General features: G+C 39.3%; 1 protein-coding gene across 4 annotated transcripts in view; it reads right to left on the bottom strand.

The window, feature by feature from the left end:
* LTBP1 (latent transforming growth factor beta binding protein 1) overlaps positions 1 to 23997 on the bottom strand; it is a 455184-nt gene that overhangs the window by 143205 nt on the left and 287982 nt on the right. For 2 of the 4 annotated variants that reach the window (XM_023216379.2, XM_023216380.1), the window contains 3 exons: positions 13217 to 13339; positions 4311 to 4478; positions 809 to 1036 (listed from right to left, as the gene is read on the bottom strand). In XM_023216379.2, coding sequence (XP_023072147.1) covers positions 809 to 1036; positions 4311 to 4478; positions 13217 to 13339 — 519 coding nt within the window. The remainder of the gene's footprint in view (positions 1 to 808; positions 1037 to 4310; positions 4479 to 13216; positions 13340 to 23997) is intronic. The other 2 variants (XM_023216381.1, XM_023216382.1) reach the window with 1 other exon arrangement.

Genomic DNA, 23997 nt, shown 5'->3' with positions numbered 1-23997 from the left:
CTTTATTAGAGACAATATGTCTATTCCATACAAATCTAAACGGTGTGTTCCTTCTGAGGTGAACATTTTTTGTAAGCAAGATATGTGAAGTATCAGATATTGTTGGTTTATATAAAGAGACAGGGATGACCCCACATCCTGAATGCCAAAGAGAGAGAGTCAAAGTCCATTGTCTCTAGACTCCCTCTCAAGTAGAAGGCCTTCAACTCTTTCCTTGGGAAAAGGTGCTCCGTGGTCACAGGTCCCATTACAAATTCTCTATATGACATCTGAAAAGTCATGTCCCCTCTCTAGGTCTCAGGTTCCTCAGAGGGTAAACGGAAGAACCACACTAGATGGTCACCAGATCTCTTCAACTGACAATTTCTTAGCTTCCTTCATTTCACCCTCCATGATCCCTGACTGCCCATTAGACTTTAATGCTTTACCTTTTGAAAGTCTGTGGATTCCACTTCACAAATAAATATTTGTTATATGGCCTTCTAGACAAGAAATGAATTAGGGCTATTCCCTGAAGGATCTAGATCACTCTCCAGGAATAAATGCCAAGATAAAGTAGCCCCCAAACAGCAGGACGACATTCTGAAAGTACCATGGAATATTGTTATCTACTAGGTACACATTATTCTAGAGCAGTGACTAAACATTTTATAATACACAGGGCAGCCCACAGTCAAATAATTCTCCACTCTAAAATGTCAATAGGGCTGAGGCTGAGAAACTCTGTTCTAGAGGGTTATAAACAGGGAAATCAAAGCAGAGACACACAGATAGATGTCTAGAGTCCATGATCCATTACCGCTCTCACCTTCTGGCTCCGCCACTCCTGGCCCGTGTTCCCGGGAGAAGGTCAGGGCCTCCACTGGCTCTTCCTTGGCTGGGAGAGGTGGAGGATGAGTACTTTTAGCAACAGGTTGAGTGTTCTTTGGCTTGACAAATACAGGTCCTTTACCTACATGGTGATGGATTGGCCTGCGTCTATGAACGCCAGAAACCGTATAACCCATTCCACCAGGACAGATTTCCTTAAAAGCAGCTAGATTTGGGATGGGAAAATATTCCTTTTAAAAATCTAACAGTGCAAACTTATACAGAGGAAAATATCATGATGAATAGCTCTTAATAAATCATCACTAATATAGTTACATTGTAAAACTTCAAAAACAGGTGCAAAATGTAAGCAAATTGCTTGAATTTCTGATAAACTTGCATATTTACAGAAAAAAATCCAACTCTTATCTTACTAAACATTTTTCCATCTGGTAATTCCTTATCCTACCAAATCAGAATATACATATTATGTATAGCATATACTTAGCATATATTTTATATATCATATTATATACATAGTCATCCCTCAGTATCCATGAGGGATTAGTTCTAGGTTACCCCCTGTGGATACCAAAATCTGCAATGCTCAAGTCCCTTACATAAAATTGCATAGTCTCATCAGCCCTCCATATCCAGTTCTGCATCCACAGATGCAACCAACCAATTGGGTTGAATCCATTGATGCATAACCATGGACACAGAGGTAACTATATACATATATGTAGTTAGCCCTCCATCCCACATATATCAGCAACCAATTAGGAAATATATATAATATTAGGTTATACATTAGGAGATATTTTATATATAGAAGACACTATATGTATTATACATCTCATGTTGCAAGTATATGTGTTATTGGCAAAAATCAGGCTTTTTTTCCTGCTTTGATGTAATTTCATTAGTTATTAACAAAGAACTCAGTGACATTTGTCTAAGTTAGATGAAGAGCCATAAGGTTACCAAAGGAAAAAAAAAAATCACTATTCAGGGAAATGAGATGCTGAAAGCCTCACGGTTTGTTTCCAGTTGAAGAACACAGAGGGCTCCACCAAAATGCCATGTATCAGCTGGTAAGAGGATGTTGATTACGGAGGACTGAAAAGGGGAGGTGTTTCTGAAGGGGAGAATCTCGGAATAGTGAGGAGGAGTCTAGAGAAGTGAGACATGCTGGAGATGATAAGTAGAAATCGAGAAAGAAGGGAAATGCCAAATCAAGATGCAGCTATTTTCAAGTAAAGGAACAACAACTGGGCAAAAGCCTGGCCGTGACCAGCTCATTTAATTACCCAGAGGCCAAGGAGCTATTCTGTGCACTGGAATCACTATCATTGCCAGAAAAAAAGTGGTTTTGTATTCTTAAAAAAAAAAAAAAAGTAGATTCAGCACATGTGATTTGCTAACCTCCATGGCATAATTCCGGTGAATAGGGAAGGGGAAAGGCAAGGGGGAGAAGTAGGGTAAGGCAGTGTGTGGCCTTCAGAGGAAAAATCCACCTAATCCCTTTGGTGTTGGTGTTGGAGGCAAATTACCAAATGCAGACACCAAGGAGCTTATGGTTAACTTTTTTATTTCTACTTTTAAAATTGAATGTAAAATAAGTCATGTCTCACTTTCACTGAACAAGAGATCTTCTATTGGATGTTTGGGACCTAAAATTAGTTCTCAATAAAAAGGAAAACTCTAAAAATACTGCTTACAGTATGCTAAAATATTGTTTTTCTAAGGATCACACACTAAACGGTAGAACCTCATTCTTATGTTTAACTAGGAAAAACAATTTTTGCTTGGAAAGATGTTTCCAGAAGAAAACATGACTTTAAAAACCAAGTTTAAAGAATTAATGAACTAAATATTTTTAGTGAAAATCACCATATAACCAAAAATTAAGTGCAAACATTTTCTCTTGAATATTATTTTCAAATTTATTGATAGTACTAGAGGAGCATCCCTGAGTTACAGTCACCATTTCAATTTATGCTTCATGTAAGGATTACAAAGCCATCAAAATTGAGCTTCTACTTGTACCCCTGAACTTAAAAGCTAAAAATTAAAAAAAAAATTTTTAATTCAAATCACATTATACAGACACACAATAATACACATAATAAATTCACAAACTGAAAGCTTTAAAAACTGAACTTCATGTGATCCCAGCACTTTGGGAGGCCGAGGTGGGCGGATCACAAGGTCAGGAGATCTAGACCATCCTGGCTAACATAGTGGAACTCTGTCTCTACTAAAAATACCAAAAAAAAAAAAAAACTTAGCCAGGCGTGGTGGTGGGCGCCTGTAGTCCCAGCTACTCGGGAGGCTGAGGCAGGAGAATGACATGAACCCAGGAGGCTGAGCTTGCAGTGAGCCAAGATCGTGCCACTGCACTCCAGCCTGGGCAACAGAGAGAGACTCCGTCTCAAAAACAAAACAAAACAAAACAAAAAAACGAAAAAAGAAAAAAAATGGACCAGATGGCACAAGAGGGTACTAGGACCTTTTGGAGGCCTAAAATTATCTAGTCTACCAATATACCATCAATGTTGTATTATCCTTTGCCTTAACGCAGTTCTTTCTGGTTCTAACCATGAACAAAGGTGAGTCATAATACTTATATTTAAATCTTGTCTGCTCTGGTGTAAGTTACAGCTTTAAGACATTACATGGCCCTGTGACAGTTAAGACACTTTCCTAGGTGGAAAGCATCTTATCTAACATGCAATTGAGGAGACCATTTGATGTCCACCCCAAGTAAGTGAAACTGAGGCCATTCCTTGTTAATATCAGGTCTAATACCTTCAGGTTACATTTCTTTCTCTTCATCTTGCTTGAGAAGTTGGTGGTTCATTGGTAGAAGCAAGGTATTTAAAGAGATCAATTTGCCTTCTCAGGGCATAAGGCAATTATGTACCAAATCAAAGGATAAAGAATAATCTACTTCTTAATACTCAACTCCCACAGAAGTTTTCAGGAGTTTTGGCAAGATCTGTCCTTAAGTTATTAATCTTCATAGCATAAATTCAATCACGAATATAATTCCCTCCATTTCCAATTTCCAATTAAAGAAATTAAGCATGATACTCAGTAAATGAGTAAATGAGTCAACCTGCACAAAGTCCAGTTACTGTGAATTGATGAGCAGCCAATCATTAGGAAAGCACATGGCCCAGCAGAGCCTTCTGGTCTCTCTACACTTAAATATCAGACTCACAGTCCTGGAAATTGAAGATAAAATATAATGGATTTTCTTAATATTCAAAAGGAAGTCTGATATCACACAGAAATGGGAAAAATCTCTTTGCACATATTTTTTTCCCACTGATTCAACATCGTTTGTGTACAGTTTCTACAAAAGTGATAAAAATATTTACAATGTATTATTAAAAATTAAAGTGAGAAACCAAAAATGATCCAAGTTGCCAAAGTTGTCCTGTGTACTCATGTGGCTGGGAATCTATGTGCGCGTACAGCTGAAAATGTCTTACCTGTGCCTGGAAGGGGACATTTCTCACAGTGTGGGCCCCAGGCCTTGCCCACACTACAACAGCAGAGCTGCTTGGTGAGGTGAACAGACAGAGGGTGCATACACTGTCTTCCAGAACTGACAAGTCGGTAACAGGGCCCTTTCTCTTCCGAGACCACAGGGGGATCAGCTGAAGCAGAGAGATAAAGCCTGACATTACATGAGAAACCAAAACTACATTGGCTTTCCAAATGACAGTAAAATGAACCCTAAGGTATGAATGAAAAACCATACTGCAGGATAAATCTGTCTAGGTTAAGAGCATCACCTTTCTGATGAAAAATCAGTTTACCATATGAGTTTTAGAGTCAGGGCACCAAAAGTCGTGACAGTGATTGTCCCTTTCCCTCTCTGGTCCCTTCTTCCATTTTAGCAAGCATGCAATTAGGTATGTGTGCATAATGAAGAGAAAAATTTCAACAAAACCCCACCTTTCCAAATAAACCTAGTCACCTACTATCAAAATCACTACCTAGTTTTCTATATTTAACCACAGTAGAGATAATTCTAGGGCAGCATTTAATGAATAATCAGGCACTTTGGAGAATGAGGAACATGGTTGATGCTGCAAGCCAGCATCTGCTCTTCTCACCCCAGGGAAGTGAGAGCTTGCAGGGCCCGTCAGGTCTCACCCTAGGCCAGTGAACATGAACAGGAGGCAGAAAGTGGCTTCTGATTTGGAGTGCCAGACAAGGCCCCTGTTCTAGCCAGACAGCACACTGGAGAAGGAAGAGATGATGTGCTCAGCTCCTCAGAAAACACTGCAAAAGTAGATGAGGCTATAGCCATCCAATATCTAAACCGTAATCCTAATCTTCTGCTATATGTTTAGTAGATAAGAGTTCATCAGCCTAACAGCTAATACTCTGCTAGGCACACATGGCAAATATGAAAATAAGCAAAACACAGCCCTGCCTTCAAGAAGTTCATCTTCTAATGCAAATATGAATGGAGTGTGTTCTACAGAACCAGGTCCAGGCCAAGTCAAAGGTGCTGAATCAGACAGTTTGGTGTCCCCTCTCTGCCCATTCCCCAAACCCAACCAGAGCTCTTTTTTATCATATCACCATCCAAATGAGGTTTTCTGACTTGTCTTTCCCTTACCCAATTCCTCTATCATCTTTTTTTAGGGGAGGACTTCCTGAAGATGTTATCTGCGGTGCTATCTGGGCAGAGCACTTTGGCTTTGATTCTGGGTGCATGCAGTAGTGTAGTCTCCATAGGATTTCTTCAGCTGTAAATGGCATCAATGGTGTCTACGATTTCTGCATTGCCTTAAGGTACAGTTGCTAGTGGACTCTGTGATAAAATTTTGCCGAGGAGGCTACCAGGTGGGCCAGTCCTCGGGCCCCAGTGGTAGCAGAGGTGGGCCAAGTGTGTTTGTCTTTAGGCCCGAGGGCGGAGTACACGGGCACTGGTGTTAGTGGGTCCAAGTGGGCCAATTCTTGGGTCTCTACATGGCTTGCTTAGGTGCCAGCAGTGACAGTAGTTAGCCAGGCAGGTCCTCAAGTCCCTGGGCAGTGGGTATAGCATAGGTGATGGCAGTAGCAGTGGTGAGACAACCCTCTGCTTCCCACGCAGTCCATGCCGGTGTTGTCAGTGGCTGCAATGGGCAGGCCAGCCTCCAGGCCCACAGGTGGTACGTACAGGTGAGTGCCAGCTGTGATGGTAGTGGTACACTGGGTGGGCCTGGCCTGGGCCTCTGAGAGGAGTGCTCAGGGGCCAGTGGCGGTGGGACCTGCTTAAGACTCAGAAGGTGTGTGTGGGACCCAGCGTGCGGGAGCTCCCTTTCAGCGGCAATTCCACCAGGAGGTCTCTAGGCAGCTCCCTAGGTTAGTCTCAGAGTCTGTGAGGGCCAAAGGGCTCTCCTGTGGCTCGGATTGCAGGAATTCACATGGGAATGTGGATCACCGGAGGTCTCTCATTTACCCTTTCCTCACACTGGGGAGCCTCCCCAGGCTCCTAGTTAATCCTGGCCGAGCAGGCTGTCTTGGTTCCCTCTCCTTCCCTGCCTTAGGTGTTTCCTGTCACTTCTCTATTGAACTTCAGTGTTCTCTGTTAGGTGATCTGTTCCAAGTGTGATTATCTACTTGCTATTTTGGTTCTTTGTGGAGGAGGTGAGTACCAGATACCTCTAGTCAACTACTTTAAAGCCTCTGCCATACTTAAATTTTCCTGATGCTTTCACAATTCACATTTTCTTTGATCTACAACTATTTGAAGCCAAAACTGTTCATTTATGCCACATATACCCGACAGGGTGTGCCATTTAAAACTGCCCCTATTTTAGTACCTAAATTGCCTGTTGTTCTTTTGTCATTTCAAATGACTTGCATTCTGTTTATTTTATTAAACATCTCTGGTATTTTCACACTCTGGTCAACATGATGCATAAACCCAGAAACAAGATGCTACCCAGAATGATGTAAGATTGGTGTTGCTATTGTCTGAACATCTTGAACCTCAGATTGGAAGATTAATTGTAAAGGATAACACATTAGTGCACTACATTTATTATTTAAAATATGGTACATGTGATTATAAATTCTACTGAGTCATAAGGTTTTATGCTGTACTAAAGAAAACTAGAAATGCCAAAAGATTTCTAAGGAAGAGGAGAAACAGCTCTAGAATCGAATAAAACTGAGGAGTGATAATAAAGGGTGCCTGTAGGCTCTTACATGTATGTACACTGAAATAGCACTTTGTCAGATCCTATTTTGTGCAGTATGTGTCACTAAAATTATGGCAAAAAGATTCTGATACTTTATCTAAAGGCAAAAGCACTTCAGAAGCATAAAACCTACTGAAAATGCCACATTCACCAGGAAAGTAATTTTTTTTTTTGCTCTTGGCTAGAGACATATGACAAATTTTCAAACTGGTAACAAGCATATAGCTTTGTACCCAAGTACTGAATCACAATCACAGAGCCCGTGGCAATGGCAATTCAATTACAAAACAACAGTAAAAAGCTAAGGTACTATTGCTTGGGTTCCTCAGTGCCCAACTTATATTTAATTATGGCCTTAATTATAGGATCGTATAATAAACTCACATTATACTTTCAAAGACATATTACTCTAACATATTGATCCATTTATGCTGCAAGTTGCAAATTGTGTGTGTGTGTGTGAAAAATCAGACCTACTGCAATGACCTTGAGCAGTAGGATATAAATAACTCCCACAAGCTTAGCATTCCAATAATGGAACACTACACATGGGTTAAAATGTGAATGACAAATATTAAGCAGATATTAATTAATCTGGTACTTAAAAGAAGCTGAAAAGTAGGGAGGATTTCAGAAAACAGCAAGGGTATCAAGGTCTAGCTAACCTTACTAGTCTAGTCTGCAATCACTCCCACCCACATCTGTAATATTCTTAATAATTTCTTGGATGAAATTCCACATGAGCAGTTAATCCCTTCACAGCTTAATATCTATGAGGATGAGTGTTAGGATGCAGGTCTAGGAAGTAGGTAAAGCTGCTATGAGGAGTCTGAGAGGCAGCTTTCCCAGGGCAGTAAGAACCACTGGGCACTCTGACTGGGAAATGTATCATTAAAAACCAATTCATGACTGGGGGCGGAAGCTCATGCCTGTAATCCCAGCACTTTGGGAGGCCGAGGTGGGCAGATCGCCTGAGGTCAGGAGTTCGAGATCAGCCTGGCTAACATGGTGAAACCCCATCTCTACTAAAAATACAAAAATTAGCCGGGTGTGGTGGCACACACCTGTAATCTCAGCTACTCAGGAGGCTGAGGCAGGACAATCACTTGAACCCAGGAGGCAGAGGTTGCTGTGAGCCAAGATCGCTCCACTGCACTCCAGCCTGGGCAGCAGAGCAAGACTTCCTCTCAAAAAACAAAACAAAACAAAACAAACAAATAAAAAAAAACCACCACAATTCGTGGAGAACCAAAATAAAAGAAACAATAATTCAAGGCCATTGCAGTTAGGTCACCTATTCTATAGTGTGGCAGGCGAGATTAAAATATCAGTTCTCCTTAAATAAATGACTTACTCCTGGCATTTCGGACTGTTTACCTTCTCCTGATTAAAGGTTCAGCTTGTGGAGTGAGACAGATTCAGTTCCAAATGTGGGCTCTACCCTTTATATGACTGTTGGAAAGATCCCTAACCCTTCTGTGCCTCAATTCCTTCATTTCTAAATTAGGAAAAATAACAGTACAAATCCAATAGAGATCTTGTGAGTATTATATGGGATAATTCACACAAAGTGCTTAGCACAGTGCGTGGCATTTATGAAGTTTGCAATAAAAATTATTATTGTCCTGGTTTTCACTATTACTGTAATAATCTGGGAGCAAGCAGTTTGTACAGATCTGTCTCACCTCTGGGCCACGGTGCCATGAGCCCTCCAAGTGAGGGAGGCTAGGGGCCTAATCTGAGATGGCCACAGAGGAGGTAGAAAGAAAAGAACACGCATAAGATAAATTATGAAGCCTAAATGACATCCTTTGAAACCAAAAGATATAAAAGAGTCCAAGATGACACAGGCTCCCAGCCAGGGTGCTCTGGAGAACAATGTTACCAAGGGTAAAAAGAAATCAAGTCTGGAAGGAAAGCCCATTTTAAGGGAAAAGCTGGAAAGCTAGCAGTAATTTACCCATTTGGCTTTGCCAAAAAGGATACAAAGCTACGCCACTCAATATGTTAGGCACTAGCCACATGTTGCTCTTTGGATAAAATTTACATTAAATAAAAGTAAAAATTCAATTCCTCAGTAACACAGGCCATACATGACTAGTGGCTGCTGTATGAGGTGGCACAGATAGAGAATGTTTCCATCATCTCAGATAGTTCTATTGGACAGGGTTAATTAGCTTGAGCATCAGCAAACTTTTTCTGTCAAGTGTCAGATAATAAGTATTTTAGGCTTTGTGGGCCATACGATTTCTGTTGCAACTTCTCAACTCTGTCGTTGTAATACAAAAGCAGCATCACACAATAAGTAAATGAATGGACATGGCTGTGTTCCAATAAAACTTTATTCACAAAAACAAACAGAGTTGGCCCATGGGCTATAATTTGCCAACCCCTGATCTAGAACCCTAAATTTGGAGGCACAAATCCTGTTTTAAATCTCAACTCTCAGCTACTAGCTGTGTGAGAAACTACTTAAACTTTCCTAGCTTTGATTTCCCAATGTATAAGATAAGCATGGTATGTTTCTCATAAAGATGCTCAAGAAATTACAAATGAATGATGTACTTAATGAAGACTGGCTTTTAAAAGGCATTTGTCCTTTATCTCATGACTTCCAGGACTACGGCAGAAGCTCCTGAGCACGTCTTCTCTCTAAACCTCCACTTCTGTCAGCTAGCTCCAAGTCCATAGGTAAAGAATACTATGAAAGAGCAAAAGCCCAGGCTCAGAATTCTTTTATCTGGGCCTTTTTACTGAACCTATGGACACACTCTCAGCAGCACTCACCATGGAGCCCTGAAGTTCCTGAAGGAGTTCCGAAAGCCTGAAAGCCTTCCTACTTCCATCGCAAAGATTATGATACTTTTCTTGAATTTGCTCTGGAAAGTCCTTGAGTTTCCATCTTTCCCCATAAATCAGGTAGCAACAGGTCTGGAGAATGCTGCTACATCATCCTAAGCCTCAAACATAGAGGTCAGAGGCAGCAAATGCCAGCATTTGCCTACTTTCTTCCTTTTAGCTTGGCTAAGCCAAGGCAAGCGGCAAGGAGAGAAAGTGAAATTGTTGCAACCTTTGGCTGGAGCCAAGGAATTCTGGGGGGGGGTTCACCTCAGTTCAGTGCATTCAAGAGGAGAAAGCACTTCCTGTTGCTCCTTGGGCATAATTGTGTGCAGGGGTTCAGAGAGTCAGCCACGCCTTGTATGCTCTGGATATGGCCTAAATCCATGCTGTTTTAGCAAATGTTATCAGTATCCTCCATTTGCCTGCAGGCTTCATCCCTGGCTGCTTTTATCTCTCTCCAGAGCAGACATTTAGCAACCACTGTGTTGAGTGCCTGTGTCTGCAGGTGTCTGTGTGTGTGTGTGCATGCGCGTGCGTGTGTGTGATCTCCAGTCCCCTTCTGCTACTTCCCTGTGACTACCAAAAATACCATTATCTTTCCATTTTTTTTTTTTCCTTTACTCTGGAAGTATCACCTTCTTCCCTAATTCTTTCTGTCTTCAGACTTCCCCCATCAAGTTCTTCACAGAATTCACCCGAAAATCAGACTGGATTGGTTCAAATCGCAAATCCTAAAGGAACTCTATATGTCTCTGTGATGTTACATGTGGTAAATTCAGAGGAAAGAGGAATAAATCTTCTCACTCAACACTGGTAAAGAGCCCAGGTTTTCACTTCAAACCCTCAACTGGAACACTTAACTAGCAACAAACGTCTCTTAATACTTACCATTTCAGCTGTTGTAGCTGAACCGTAAAATTGAATTATTTATTTTTCAAATAAGAATGGATGGTTGTTTAATAAGTTCAGAATTATTTGCGCAATGACAGGGAAAATATGCTAAGGAAATATGCAAGTGTTTCAAAAATCTCATTGGCAGATTGCTACAATCTTATTAAAACCTGGATGTCTGCCCTTAACTCTAGACATCAGATCTAGTCAAAGTTTCACAGAGCATTTTGTGACAAGTTCTGCAAGTTTACCTAATCAGCAACCTTCAATATAAGAATTGTAAACAGACTACAAGTCAAATTATAAAAGAGGCGGAAAAGCATTCATAACAAACTCTATATCCAGACTCTACAATCTTTATGCTTAAATTATAAAATGATTTAAAATATTTTATTAATATAATTCAAATCAGCCAAAAATGATCCCCTAAGTTATCTGGATATCATCAACAATGTGATTTTTGGCCTGAAATTTCCAAATCCTTGCATCAGTTTCAAAGGTACCTTGTGTGCAAACATAATTTTATGGTCTAATTTTACCACCCGTTAGGAAAACCTTCTAATTAGGTGTCTGTCTGCTCCATGATCAAAACTGTCTGTAAAAGAACACAGAAAAGAGGACTTACGTGTAAAACTTCCTAATCTGCAGTTGACAGTTTTTAAAGGAAAAGAGCAGTAATTAGTAATAACATTTCAAAAGACTCAACAAACTCACGTAAAAGTAATAAATGAGAGTGTCATTTTTATTTTACTACATTTGTCTTTATCACCTTATTTTGTTTTATTTATTTTATTTATGAGATATGTAGATATCTCACCTTAGGGCACAGAGTTAGAGAGAGAAGCTTGGTTCAAAATGAATGGCAGTATACTCATGAAGAACATGTCAACCAAATGGCAAATTTCAAACTAGGGACAAGAAAGATGCAGCTCATTATATACCAAAGCCATATTAAAAAATAAATAAAAGTGGCCTGGCATGGTGGCTCACACCTGTAATCCCAGCACTTTGGTAGGCTGAGGCGGGTGAACCACCTGAGGTCAGGAGTTCAAGACCAGCCTGACCAACATGGCAAAATCGTGTCTCTACTAAAAATACAAAAATTAGCTGGGTGTGGTGGCACATGCCCGTAATCCCAGCTACCTGGGAGGCTGAGGTAGGAGAATCGTTTGAACCCAGGAGACGGAGGTTGCAGTGAGCGGAGATCACACCATTGTGCTGCAGCCTGAGTGACAAATGTGAAACTTCATCTCAGAGATAGATAGATAGATAGATAGATAGATAGATAGATAGATAGATAGATAGATAGACAGACAGACAGACAGACAGACAGACAAAAACAAAAAACTTGCAGGGAAGAAATTAATACACAATTGCTCTTAAAATTATCCTAATAGTTTTCTGCCATGCGTCCGTTTAAACTCTATATAACCTTTAAAAATCTGCAGTGCTACAAGGCCCACGTCTACAGTCATGCTACTCAGCAGGCTGAACAGAGATCACTTGAGTCCAGGATTTGAGTTCAGCCTAGGCAACATAGCAAGACCCCATCTCTTTAAAAAACAAAAAAACCTTGCAGTGCTTACCTACTTTTGTAATAATAGGCATGACTACTTTAAAAATAAGACAGGGCATGATTACTTTAAAAATAAGACAATTTTAAAATCTCAAATCTGCATTTGAGAACTTTACACCTAAAATGCATTCCTCTCTAATGGCATATGATCTGTAGTGATTACATGGATTACTTTACATGCAGAGGGAGTATCTCTTTGGTGAAACTATAGTTCAGAACCAATATTAGAACATGTGGTTTGATGAACGATTTTTACCCTTATCAGAAACAAGGGAAAGTCTCAGAAACATTTTTAAGGCAAAACAGTATAATTTGGGGTCATTTTGGTGGGTTTAAAGAACAAGACAATATCTGAAATCAAAACTGAATTAGAAAATCTAAAACACAGGGACTTGGTAACTATTTTCCAGACTCTTCCATTGAGAAAGAAGTGAAACCTCACTAAAGTAGAGTCCAGAGACTCAGAATTTGAAATACTTAAAGGCAGAAGCTGGGACACAGTTTAATTCAACCTAAAGAATCCTTAAAATACTGTATTTATGACAGAAAAACCTACTGTCATCTCTCAGGTACCAAAAAAGGTTGATATGTCCATTTTAATTCCCTCTTTTCTTTCCATCAAAGCGTATTTCCTCAGTGGGCTTAGTCTCTATTCTGAGTTTTAGCTACTATATTTTTATCACCACAATAAAAATGCATTTTAGAGAAGGTTCCATGATATAGATTTATTTTACTATGTCCGGTGGGCCCCCCCCCTTGTCATTTTAATTAATGAGCTTTTCCGCATATTTACAAGCATTCAGTTGGCCACTGAGCATTTCTGTTCTTTTGGGAAAACCCCAAAGACAATTAATCCAAAATAGGAGTAAAAGTGATTATTACTTACGAACACAACTTGAAAAGGTAGGATCTGGCCCAAATCCTATTTTGCAGGTACATCGATAGCTGCCCATGGTATTCAAACACTCACCATTAGGGCATACACCTTGTAGCTGACATTCATTAATATCTGCAGGAAAACATAATTCTTTAGAAGGAATGGTCAGGTCCCATTGAGCAGATTCTGGATATACATTTCATTCACTTCCTTTTTCACTATAATAATCTTTTAGTTATAGTGAAAAAAGGATGTAGCAGGTGTGAATAATATTAAATCAATTAACGTTTATTGAACATTTACCATTTATATAGTAAATATTTATTACATACTTACTACATGCCAGGTGCTAAGGATTTACTAGTGAAAAAAAAAACTGATAAAAATTCTGGCCTTCACAGAATTTTCGCTTTAGTGTTAGTTTATGTTAGGCATTACGGAGCATATAGGTAAGGCAAAGATTCTCACTCTGGAAGCACTGACAGTCTAACTGTACATATGAATATCTGAAAAACCAAAGAAGTGAAAAGCAATTCAAGTCATCACAAGAAAGAACTGTCATAAACTGTTAGAAGTTAAATTATGAAATTGCCTATATAGACAGTAAAAGCCACAGAAGGAAGCTGGAGGTGGGGCAGACTGTGGCACTGAGGAGGAGGTAAGACTTTAGAGTGCTGATGTCTGGGCAGGAGCTGGATGGATGGGTGAGGAAGGGAAGGAATGACTTCTGTGGGAAACACTGGAGCTTGAGCACAGAGTGTGGCCAGGGGAAGGAAGCTCAGGGAATAATGAGTCAAACCACTGGCTGGAAAAGAAGATTCAGGAAGGTAAATAGTTGGAAACAGAGCCGGTAAAATTCAGGCTGCATTTGGATTCAGTTTCATTGAGAACAGGGAGCTATACTAAAGGTTTGTGGGCAGGAGAAAGACAGACTCAAAGACAGACTCTAGGAAAATTCACCTGGCCAACACATGGCTTGGTGAGAAGAGACAGAAGAGATTAAAAGTCTGATCACTTGAAGGGGTCATGCAAGTATGAGGTTGGTGACAGCCAGAGTGGTGACAGTGAGAACAATCAGGAAGATAAAGAATGGAAAGATTTTTTTTTTTTTTTTTAAGAACAACTGACAATGCATGGTGCTTAACTGGACTACACACCGTGAGAAAGTAAGAGAAAGGAGTCAAGGATGTCTGGGAGGCTTCTAATCTAAGAAAAAAAGGAAAAAAATCACAGCTGGTTTTGCAGAAGGAGTTCTGAGGAAGAAAGAAGGCAGGAAGATGAGGAGTTCAGTTTTATAGTTCAAGGCCACACTGGGATACCCAAGTAGAAATACCTGGCAGCAGCAGAAGATTCAGAAATAGAGTGAAAGAGGCAATCACTGCTACAAATTGACACTTAAGATACTCTGCATATGGAGATCCAGGGGAAAATCAAAGTGATTTGAAAGAGGAGGGATATAAATGAAGTGATTTTACAAAGAAAGATTATATAGTCACTTGCAAAGGTAATTAACTGAACATCAAAAAGTTGGATACAATGGTAGCAAAACATTATTATCAGGATCATCACATAAAAAGAAATATAGTCCTCAACCATTATTTGAGCAAATATCAACATTATTTGAACATGAATATTTCATGTTCTAAGTAGGCATCGTGATCTGTATGTACATATTTTACTCAGAACATGCAATTTTTAAGTTAATTTCAGTGATAAAACATGATACCTTCCATGACATTCAAATGGTAAGTTAATGCATATTTGCTGTATAAATTCTATGGTGTTCCAACTTGCACGTAGCTGGAAACTGGTAAAGCTCGATGACACCTGGTATGGCACACAGTATAGCACCTGACCATCTCATTACTTATTGAAGTGTGTGTTGTTCTAGAATGCACATTCATGTACAGCATGTAACTTAAAATATTCCCCCAAAACTCATTCTTTTTAAGAAAACCACCATGAAGGACCAGGAAGAGTGCCAAGTCCAGTTGGAGCTTACATGGTACAAGTGAAGCCCTATTATATGTCCCAAGTAAAACCTCAAGTTTGGGTAACCAGCCAGTTGTGGTCAAGAAGGCTGGACAAAATTTCCACTCTTCTGTTTCCCCTCTCATCCTCACTAGGGTATGATTATTAGCATTCCTCTTCCCCTGAATGGCCTGTACTCCTGTTCATTGGCCACACCACTACACCTTCCATGATAAGATTGAGGATCCAGAATTTTCCCTTGCTAGGTGGTTTCTGTAACAGCACCATCTCAGCCTTGCGGCTGGCTGCCAGGCTAAGGTAGAGGTTTCCCCCCAGACTTATAAATACCTGATTTACAGCCAGTGCCTAGTACCCTCTTCCAATGCCCCTTCTTTGACTCTCCACACTGCTCACTGCCTTGACCCTGATGCCATGGGAATGAAGGACAGGAATTCAGACTGAAGAAAACAAACAAAAATGACCGAGCAAACCTATTGGGTATAGACAGTAAGAAACAGAAAAATCCACAAAGAAGAAGAATCATGTACGACTCTTCCTGTTACGACTGTTTTAAGCATCTTGTGCCACTGGCACTGGCACCAACTCTTCCCCTGATTTTGGCCCAAGGAACCCAGGAAGCCTCGGCCTTCCTTTGTGACACGTTCTCACAGTTTCCAGAAAAACTGTTACCTTCAACTGCCTTGGTTCCTCTATTTTTTTGTATTTCCTGAAATACAATATTTTTGGTATTGATACACTAGAGTATATCAATCTTAAGTATACAACTAGATGAATTTTTGCATATCCATGTGGGGTGTTACCACCACCCAGATAGTGATTAAGAACATTTCCATCACCTCAGAAAGTTCTTTGTGCCCCTTCCCAGCCAACAAACAACTTATCCCCATAATTTTAATAAAGGACTTCAGAAATTAACAAATTAATAAGATCTTTCTAATTATTAAGAAACAGGAGCAACTGTCTAAGTGATTTTCCTAGACAGGTAGTCACAAGCTTCCTAAACTAAACCGAAGGATGTCAGAGACTCGCAAACACGTTAAGAACAAAGCATTGGTTGAACTGAATGCATTGTATCTGGATGAGAGAAGAATATTCCAAGTGAAGACATCATCAGGTCAAAGTTTAACAACTGTATGGAATGTGACAGGTGAATGGTAAATCAGCATTCTATTTAGACTTAACAACTGTATGGAACATGATGGGTGAATGGTAAACCATAATTCTATTTAGACTTAACAATTGTACGGAACGTGATGGGCAAATGGTAAATCAGAATTCTATTTAGGCTTCATTGCCTAAAGCTATCTTCTTTCTTTAATCAAATAAAACTTGATTACAGTATTTGTCATTTTATATATAGTTTATTTTTAAACAATATTAAATAACAATGTAGCATTTCAGGAGTCTCATATTTTTATTTATTTATTTATTTGAGATGGAATCTTATTCTGTCGCACAGGTTGGAGTACAGCGACACTATCTCGGTCACTACAACCTTCGCCTCCCAGGTTCAAGCGATTCTCCTGCCTCAGTCTCCCAAGTAGCTGGGATTACAGGCACGTGCCACCATGCCCAGCTAATTTTTTAAATTTTTTTTTAATTTTTAGTAGAGACGGGGTTTCACCATGTTGGCCAGCCTGGTCTTGAACTCCTGACCTCAAGTGAACCGCCCACCTCAGCCTCCCAAAGTATGTGAGCCACTGCATCCGGCCAAGTCTCATATTTTAAAGGGTCAACAAACCTTCCTTAATGGATTCTAACTAAATCAAAAGTATTTTAATATTCAGTTTGAAAAACACATGAATTTATTCCTTATTCTCCCTCTATAGATGACAAATTTCTCTGGAAAACCGTGGAAGTCTGTCCTTTGAAGAAGTGGTATAACCACTGCCTACAGCGCAACTTCCTGAGTTAAAGAATGAGGGCCAAAACAAATGGCTGAAGGGGCTCAGCACCCACATGCAGCCAGTCACCCATTCCCTATCCCCACCTGAGCTTTTGTGTTCAGGCAGGCAGTCTACAAGTTTATAGAAACAGGAACTAGGAAAGAAATTCATACAGACCCAAGTGCTCCTCTAGAGTGGGCAAATTCCACGCAGCTACTGCTAACATGAAGGAGCTTTACATACTTTTCCACTTACTTAAAACATTCACAGGTATCTCTGCCTGTATAGCCTACCACATACTTCAGCCCACAGATGAAGTTCAAGAATACAAAACTGCTTTTCTTCTACAACTGCTCTTCTTCTAAAATGGTCAAATATTGGCAATGTCCTATGGCTCAACCTAATGCAACAGAAATAAGAGGGCTGGGCTTCTATTAATCAGGTAGTAGAAAAATTTAGAGTAATCAGGCATACATGCATAACAAGAGACTCCCTATGAACAACCCAACATAAAACAGCCTAAATATTTCAGTACAGGGGAATGAAGCAATAGGCTGACAATGAAGTGAGGACCTTCATCTTCCTTCTACCTCGTTCTTTACATTTCTATAGCACACCGTATCTCACTGGAACTTCACAACAATTCTGGATGGTGAGCAGTACAAGAATAATTATTCTATTTTATAGAGAGAATTTTGCCCAAGGCCGTATTTCTAAAAAGGATGAAGAGGATGGGGGAAAACAATAGAAGGAATGTTCCACTAAGATCTACCTTTTGGTCCAACTGGACAAAATGTTATGTTACCCAGAGCAAGTCTCTGAGTTTCTCTTGATCTCAGTGTCCTCTCCTGTAACACAGAGGGGCTGAACTATATAATCCCCGAGGTTACTTGTAGTTTAAATATTCTCCAACTTCAAAACAATCTGCCAGTTGCCAGGGCTGAAAATGCCAGGGAATAAATACAGTATGACATTTGGTGCATAATATATTACGAATAGCACAAGTGCCCTTATGGGAAATAAATATATTTTTATGTATCTCTTCTCCTATGGAAAAGTATGTATGTTTAACGAAGTGAGTAAGAATTTACTGTCTTCTTAGTGATGCAAGTTCGTACAGGAAATGAGGCATGTCCAACAGGAGTCAGGACAAGGTAAGAACAGGACATGAGGATCTTTCTACTGTGTGAAAATATGAAGCTTTCTGGAGATTCACCTGTATGTGTTCAGCTTTTGCTAGTGAATAGAAATTCCATGATAGAATTACATTAGCAGTACGTCTTCCACTTGAAAGCAGAAAAATACCTCTTGACACAAAAACTTTTCCCACACAGATAATAAATAATAATCCCAGACAGATAATATATATAATATAAATAATAAAATTATTTAATTATTTAATTTAATAAATACTTTAGGTAGAGGAGTTCACTTTAAGACAATACACATATTTCTTAAACTTTCAAAGAACAACTTTGCACTGGGTACACATACCCATGAAGGAACATGAAGATATTCTATAGGGTACACACAGGCTTGGATACTTTTAAGGGAACTAATCTATAGATCTTCAGCCTTCAGCTGTTTCTTTTTGAAGCGATCTGCCTAAGAATATATCTGCCAATCTTCCTTTCCTATCTTCCCCTTTTGTCAGGGCCTTCTTGTTCTTGACCAAGTCAAGATCCCTGAGATGTGGATTGACATCTTGTCAATCCAGAATCTTTCTAGGGCCTTTCTAAGTACACTGTCTTGAAAGGTAAAATTCTCACAGGCAGAGAATGAATGAATAATTCACAAATATATCAACCCCAGGATAGAGTCACAGGAAAGATAATGAGTCTGATGTGTTTCATAAAAAGATCTGGCTTTACCAATTAGGTTAACTGGCAGAGACTGTTTATCAATGGCATGAACCAATTCTGCAGCTCCAAAGTTTTGATGAAAATATTTAATGCACACATACAATATAAATGTGCCAGAAATTAACCTATTGTATCCACTTAACTTTTTAATTAAAATGTAGATGTCAGCTTAAAGATGTGTGAACACCTAACTTTTTCAAAATTATTCTAGGAGATAAGTAAAGAAAAAATACTTGAAAACCAATGTTCTACAGCAATTTTACCCAAGGTATTTTACACAAAACACAGACTTTGTGAGACCTCTGCTAAAACAGGGGTTCTGCAGCCAAATATGTTTGAGAAATACTGCCTATTCTCTATTCACAAGCATATTTAAAACTCGAGGAGTCCTTTGGCAAAATCTCTTGTTTTTTCTGTGTTTAACTTGGTTTTTCTACACATTTGGCTGTGGGACCCTTTTAAACACACAATCTATTAACATCCCTCTGAACTGGTGGTCTGTGGAAACATTTTGTGAAATGTTGCTCTCTGGGGCCAGCTTCAAAGACTATTGTATGAGTCTCTTCGTGATTATATTTGCCTCTATCTAGGCCCCACTGCCGCTAAAGCCTACCCACGACCCTGTAACTGTCCCGTGATTATAAAATGATCATCCACCATAGGCTGGATTCAATCACTGGACTCACTGAAAAAAGTCAAACCACTGTGGCAGCAATTCCTTTCCTTCCAATTCTTCTGTCTTCGGGGAACATGATAAAGGAATTATCAGAGCCCAGAGAACAGCTTGTATTTATTTCTTGACACATGTGTGCTACACATGGAAGACGCTGCTAGTAACACATACTCTGTTAGTCTTGGATTCATGACTGTAGTCTACAGGCACTGCATTAACTTCTCCTTGAAATATTCACAGTCACACGAATCCATCATGGGCTTTCTTCATCACTCATAATACAGTAGGCATCTTCCCATTCATTTTATAGCCACAGAGATTAAGGTCAAAGAGCTATTGAAAAATACAATGTGCTAATGACTCACTTCACTACTGCCTTTCCTGAGGAAGAGTTAATTAAATAAACACATTTCCTTTTTGAATCCTATGCCAGCATAGTAAGAGGACACACCAGAAAAATAATTCTAAAATGCACAGGAATGGGTACCAATTTGATTTGCAAATGCTGAAATAGGGTGGTCAGGTCCAGATCAAAAGCTGTTTAAATTCTTACTGAAAATACTGTGCATATTTAAACTAGAAAGTGCAGCAGTAGTCCAGGACAGTTAACACCTTCAAATCAGTAAATTATCAATCAGTTCCCTCTGAGCCATTGACCATTGTAAAACATGATCTGGCATCATACTAAGTACATGACAGTTTCTGAGATTAAATGAAAATACAACAGAAAATTATGATTAACCTCTGGTAGGCTAAACAAAAGGAACATTAAACATTTCTAAGTGTTTTGAAGAACTGAATTATCAACTTTGGTTGACTGCAGTCTTAGTTCTTACCTGCTGGTTTTCTACTATTATTTCCAAAACATATACCAAGAACAATAGATTCTAAGTTTCATCTTTTTTTTTTTTTATTATACTTTAAGTTCTGGGATACATGCGCAGAATGTGCAGGTTTGTTACATAGGTATACACGTAAATGGTGGTTTGCTGCACCCATCAACCTGTCATCTACATTAGGTATTTCTCCTAATGCCATCCCTCCCCTAGTCCCCCACCTCCTGACAGGCCCTGGTGTTCACCTCCCTGTGTCCATGTAATCTCACTGTTCAACTCCCACTGAGTGAAACATGTGGTATTTGGTTTTCTGTTCCTGCGTTAGTTTGCTGAGAATGATGGTTTCCAGCTTCATCCATGCCCCTGCAAAGGACGTGAACACATCCGTTTTTAAGGCTGCATAGAATTCCATGGCGTGTATGTGTTACATTTTCTTTATCCAGTCTAACATTGATGGGCATTTGGGTTGGTTCCAAGTCTTTGCTATTGTGAACAGTACTGCAACAAACATACATGTGCATGTGTCTTTATAGTAGAATGATTTACAATCCTTTGGGTATATACCCAGTAATGGGATTGCTGGGTCAAATGGTATTTCTAGTTCTAGATCCTTAAGGAATCGCCACACTGTCTTCCACAATGGTTGAACTAATTTACACTCCCACCAACAGTGTAAAAGCATTCCTATTTCTCCATATCCTCTCCACCAGCATCTGTTGTTTCCTGACTTTTTAATGATCACAATTCTAACTGACGTGAGATGGTATCTTACTGTGGTTTTGATTTGCATTTCTCTAATGACCAGTGATGATGAGCTTTTTTTCATGTTTGTTGGCTGCATAAATGTCTTCTTTTGAGAAGTGTCTGTTCATATCCTTTGCCTACTTTTTGATGGAGTTGTTTGATTTTTTTTCTTGTAAATTTAAGTTCTTTGTAGATTCTGGATATTAGCCCTATGTCAGATGGATGGATTGCAAAAATGTTCTCCCATTCTGTAGGTTGCCTGTTCACTCTGATGGTAGTTTCTTTTGCTGTGCAGAAGCTCTTTAGTTTAATTAGATCCCATTTGTCAATTCTGGCTTTTGTTGTCATTGCTTTTGGTGTTTTAGTCATGAAGTCTTTACCCATGCCTATGTCCTGAATGGTATTGCCTAGGTTTTCTTCTAGGGTTTTTATGGTTTTAGTCTTACATTTAAGTCTTTTATCCATCTTCAGTTAATTTTTGTATAAGGTGTAAGGAAAGGGTCCAGTTACTGTTTTCTGCATATGGTTAGCCAGTTTTCCCAATACCATTTATTAAATAGGGAATTCTTTCCCTATTGCTTGTTTTTGTCACATTTGTCAAAGATCCGACGGTCGTAGATGTGTGGTGTTATTTCTGAGGGCTCTGTTCTGTTCCACTGGTCTATATATATCTGTTTTGGTACCAGTTTCATGCTGTTTTGGCTACTGTAGACTTGTAGTATAGTTTGAAGTCAGGTGGCATGATGCCTCCAGCTTTGTTCTTTTTGCTTAAGAGTGTCTTGGCTATACAGGCTCTTTTTTTGGGTTCCATATGAAATTTAAAGTAGTTTTTTCTAATTCTGTGAAGAAAGTCAATGGTAGCTTGATGCGGATGGCATTGAATCTATAAATTACTTTTGGCAGTATGGCCGTTTTCACTATATTGATTCTTCCTGTCCATGAGCATGGAAAGATGTTCCATTTGTTTGTGTCCTCTCTTATTTCTTTGAGCAGTGGTTTCTAGTTCTCCTTGAAGAGGTCCTTCACATCTCTTTTTTTTTTTTTTTTTTTTTGAGACGGAGTCTTGCTCTGTCGCCCAGGCTGGAGTGCAGTGGCCGGATCTCAGCTCACTGCAAGCTCCGCCTCCCGGGTTCACGCCATTCTACTGCCTCAGCCTCCTGAGTAGCTGGGACTACAGGCGCCCGCCACCACGCCCGGCTAGTTTTTTGTACTTGTTAGTAGAGACGGGGTTTCACTGTGTTAGCCAGGATGGTCTCGATCCCCTGACCTCATGATCTGCCCATCTCGGCCTCCCAAAGTGCTGGGATTACAGGCTTGAGCCACCACGCCCAGCCCACATCTCTTATAAGTTGTATTCCTAGGTATTTTATTCTCTTTGTAGCAATTGTGAATGGGAGTTCACTCATGATTTGGCTCTCTGTTTGTCTATTATTGGTGTACAGGAATGCTTGTGTCTACAGCCATACCACCCTGAATGTGCCTAATCTCATCTAAGTTTCATCTTTATGCCCACATCAGTCTCTTATATATTCCCAAAAACCTTCTAGAAAGAAATAAATGTAGCAACTCACTTATCATAATGCAACTGAAGGCAACTTTAGAGACAAAGCTGTAACTTTGGGGCAATGGTGCCTAAGCAGAGAAGTCAGAGAAGAATAAGATGAAAGAGGGGAAAAAGCATTTAAATAAAAACATCAACAAATATTTTCACTTTACAAGGCAGAACTCTAAAAATAGAAATTGTACTGGCCCTATACTGTTGAGTGAAAGAAGCCAGACACTAAAGAAAACACTTACTGAATTACTTGAAATTTCATAAGATAAAATTGATCTGAAGTTGAAAGGGCAGTGATTAGCTCTGGAAAAGCGGGAGCTACACACATACACACACAGACACACACACAGACACCACTACTTATCTCACAAGGCTGTATCCAATGCACTTAACACAATGGCTCCACTAAGTAGTCATTCAACAAAAGTTAACACAAACAAACAAACAAAAGTTAGCAAAATATATAAGTAAGTAGATTGTAAAGTTGTGTAAGGCAATCATGAACAAAAAGTAAATTTACTAATATTAGAAAAAGGAAAATTATCACATTCCCATGCAAACAATATCATAAAAAGAAAAGCTCCACGGGTCAGAAGCCACCATTACAATCTAGCTCTAGACCAACAGGCCCCAGACTCCAAGTGGAAATTTCCATAAAATTGCGAGACAGAAAAAGGAAAATGGTGGGGAGGATGAAAATAAACTTCTGATTCAAAGTAAGCTTATAAACTCAGTTAAAATTTTTAATGCTTGCTTGCTAAGAAACTAATTGAAGCCACTGATTTGAACACAAATATTCTCTAGATGAGAATAATTTTACGAAGATTTTCAGCATGCCTTAACCAGTTAAATGAATACTTAAAGAATATAAAACAAGAACAGGTAGCTATGAACAATAATTTGTTAGAAACGTTGGAAATGAAAAACAGTCTCAAAAATGTAACAAATGGGATAAAGCCTAGATGGGCATAGTAAAGCAGAAATTAGAAAATTGGACAATGGAACTGAGATAACCATTCAAAATGCAGCAAAAAAGAGAATAAAAAGACAAAAGATTTTTTAAGAGCCATGAAAACCAGACTCCAACTTTTGTTTAATGAGAGTTTCAGCAGAAAAGCATGGTGGAAAGCAATATTTGAAGACGTAATAGGTGAACACTTTTCAAATTTGAGGAAAGACACGAGTTTTCAGATTGATATTACACTCTGAGTAAAATAAAGATAAATCTAAATATAGACACAT

The sequence above is a fragment of the Piliocolobus tephrosceles genome, chromosome 15, assembly GCF_002776525.5.
Source record: "Piliocolobus tephrosceles isolate RC106 chromosome 15, ASM277652v3, whole genome shotgun sequence".
Lineage (NCBI taxonomy): Eukaryota > Metazoa > Chordata > Mammalia > Primates > Cercopithecidae > Piliocolobus > Piliocolobus tephrosceles.
The sequence above is the reverse complement of the archived record's forward strand: the minus strand, read 5'-3'. Positions and strand labels throughout refer to the sequence as shown.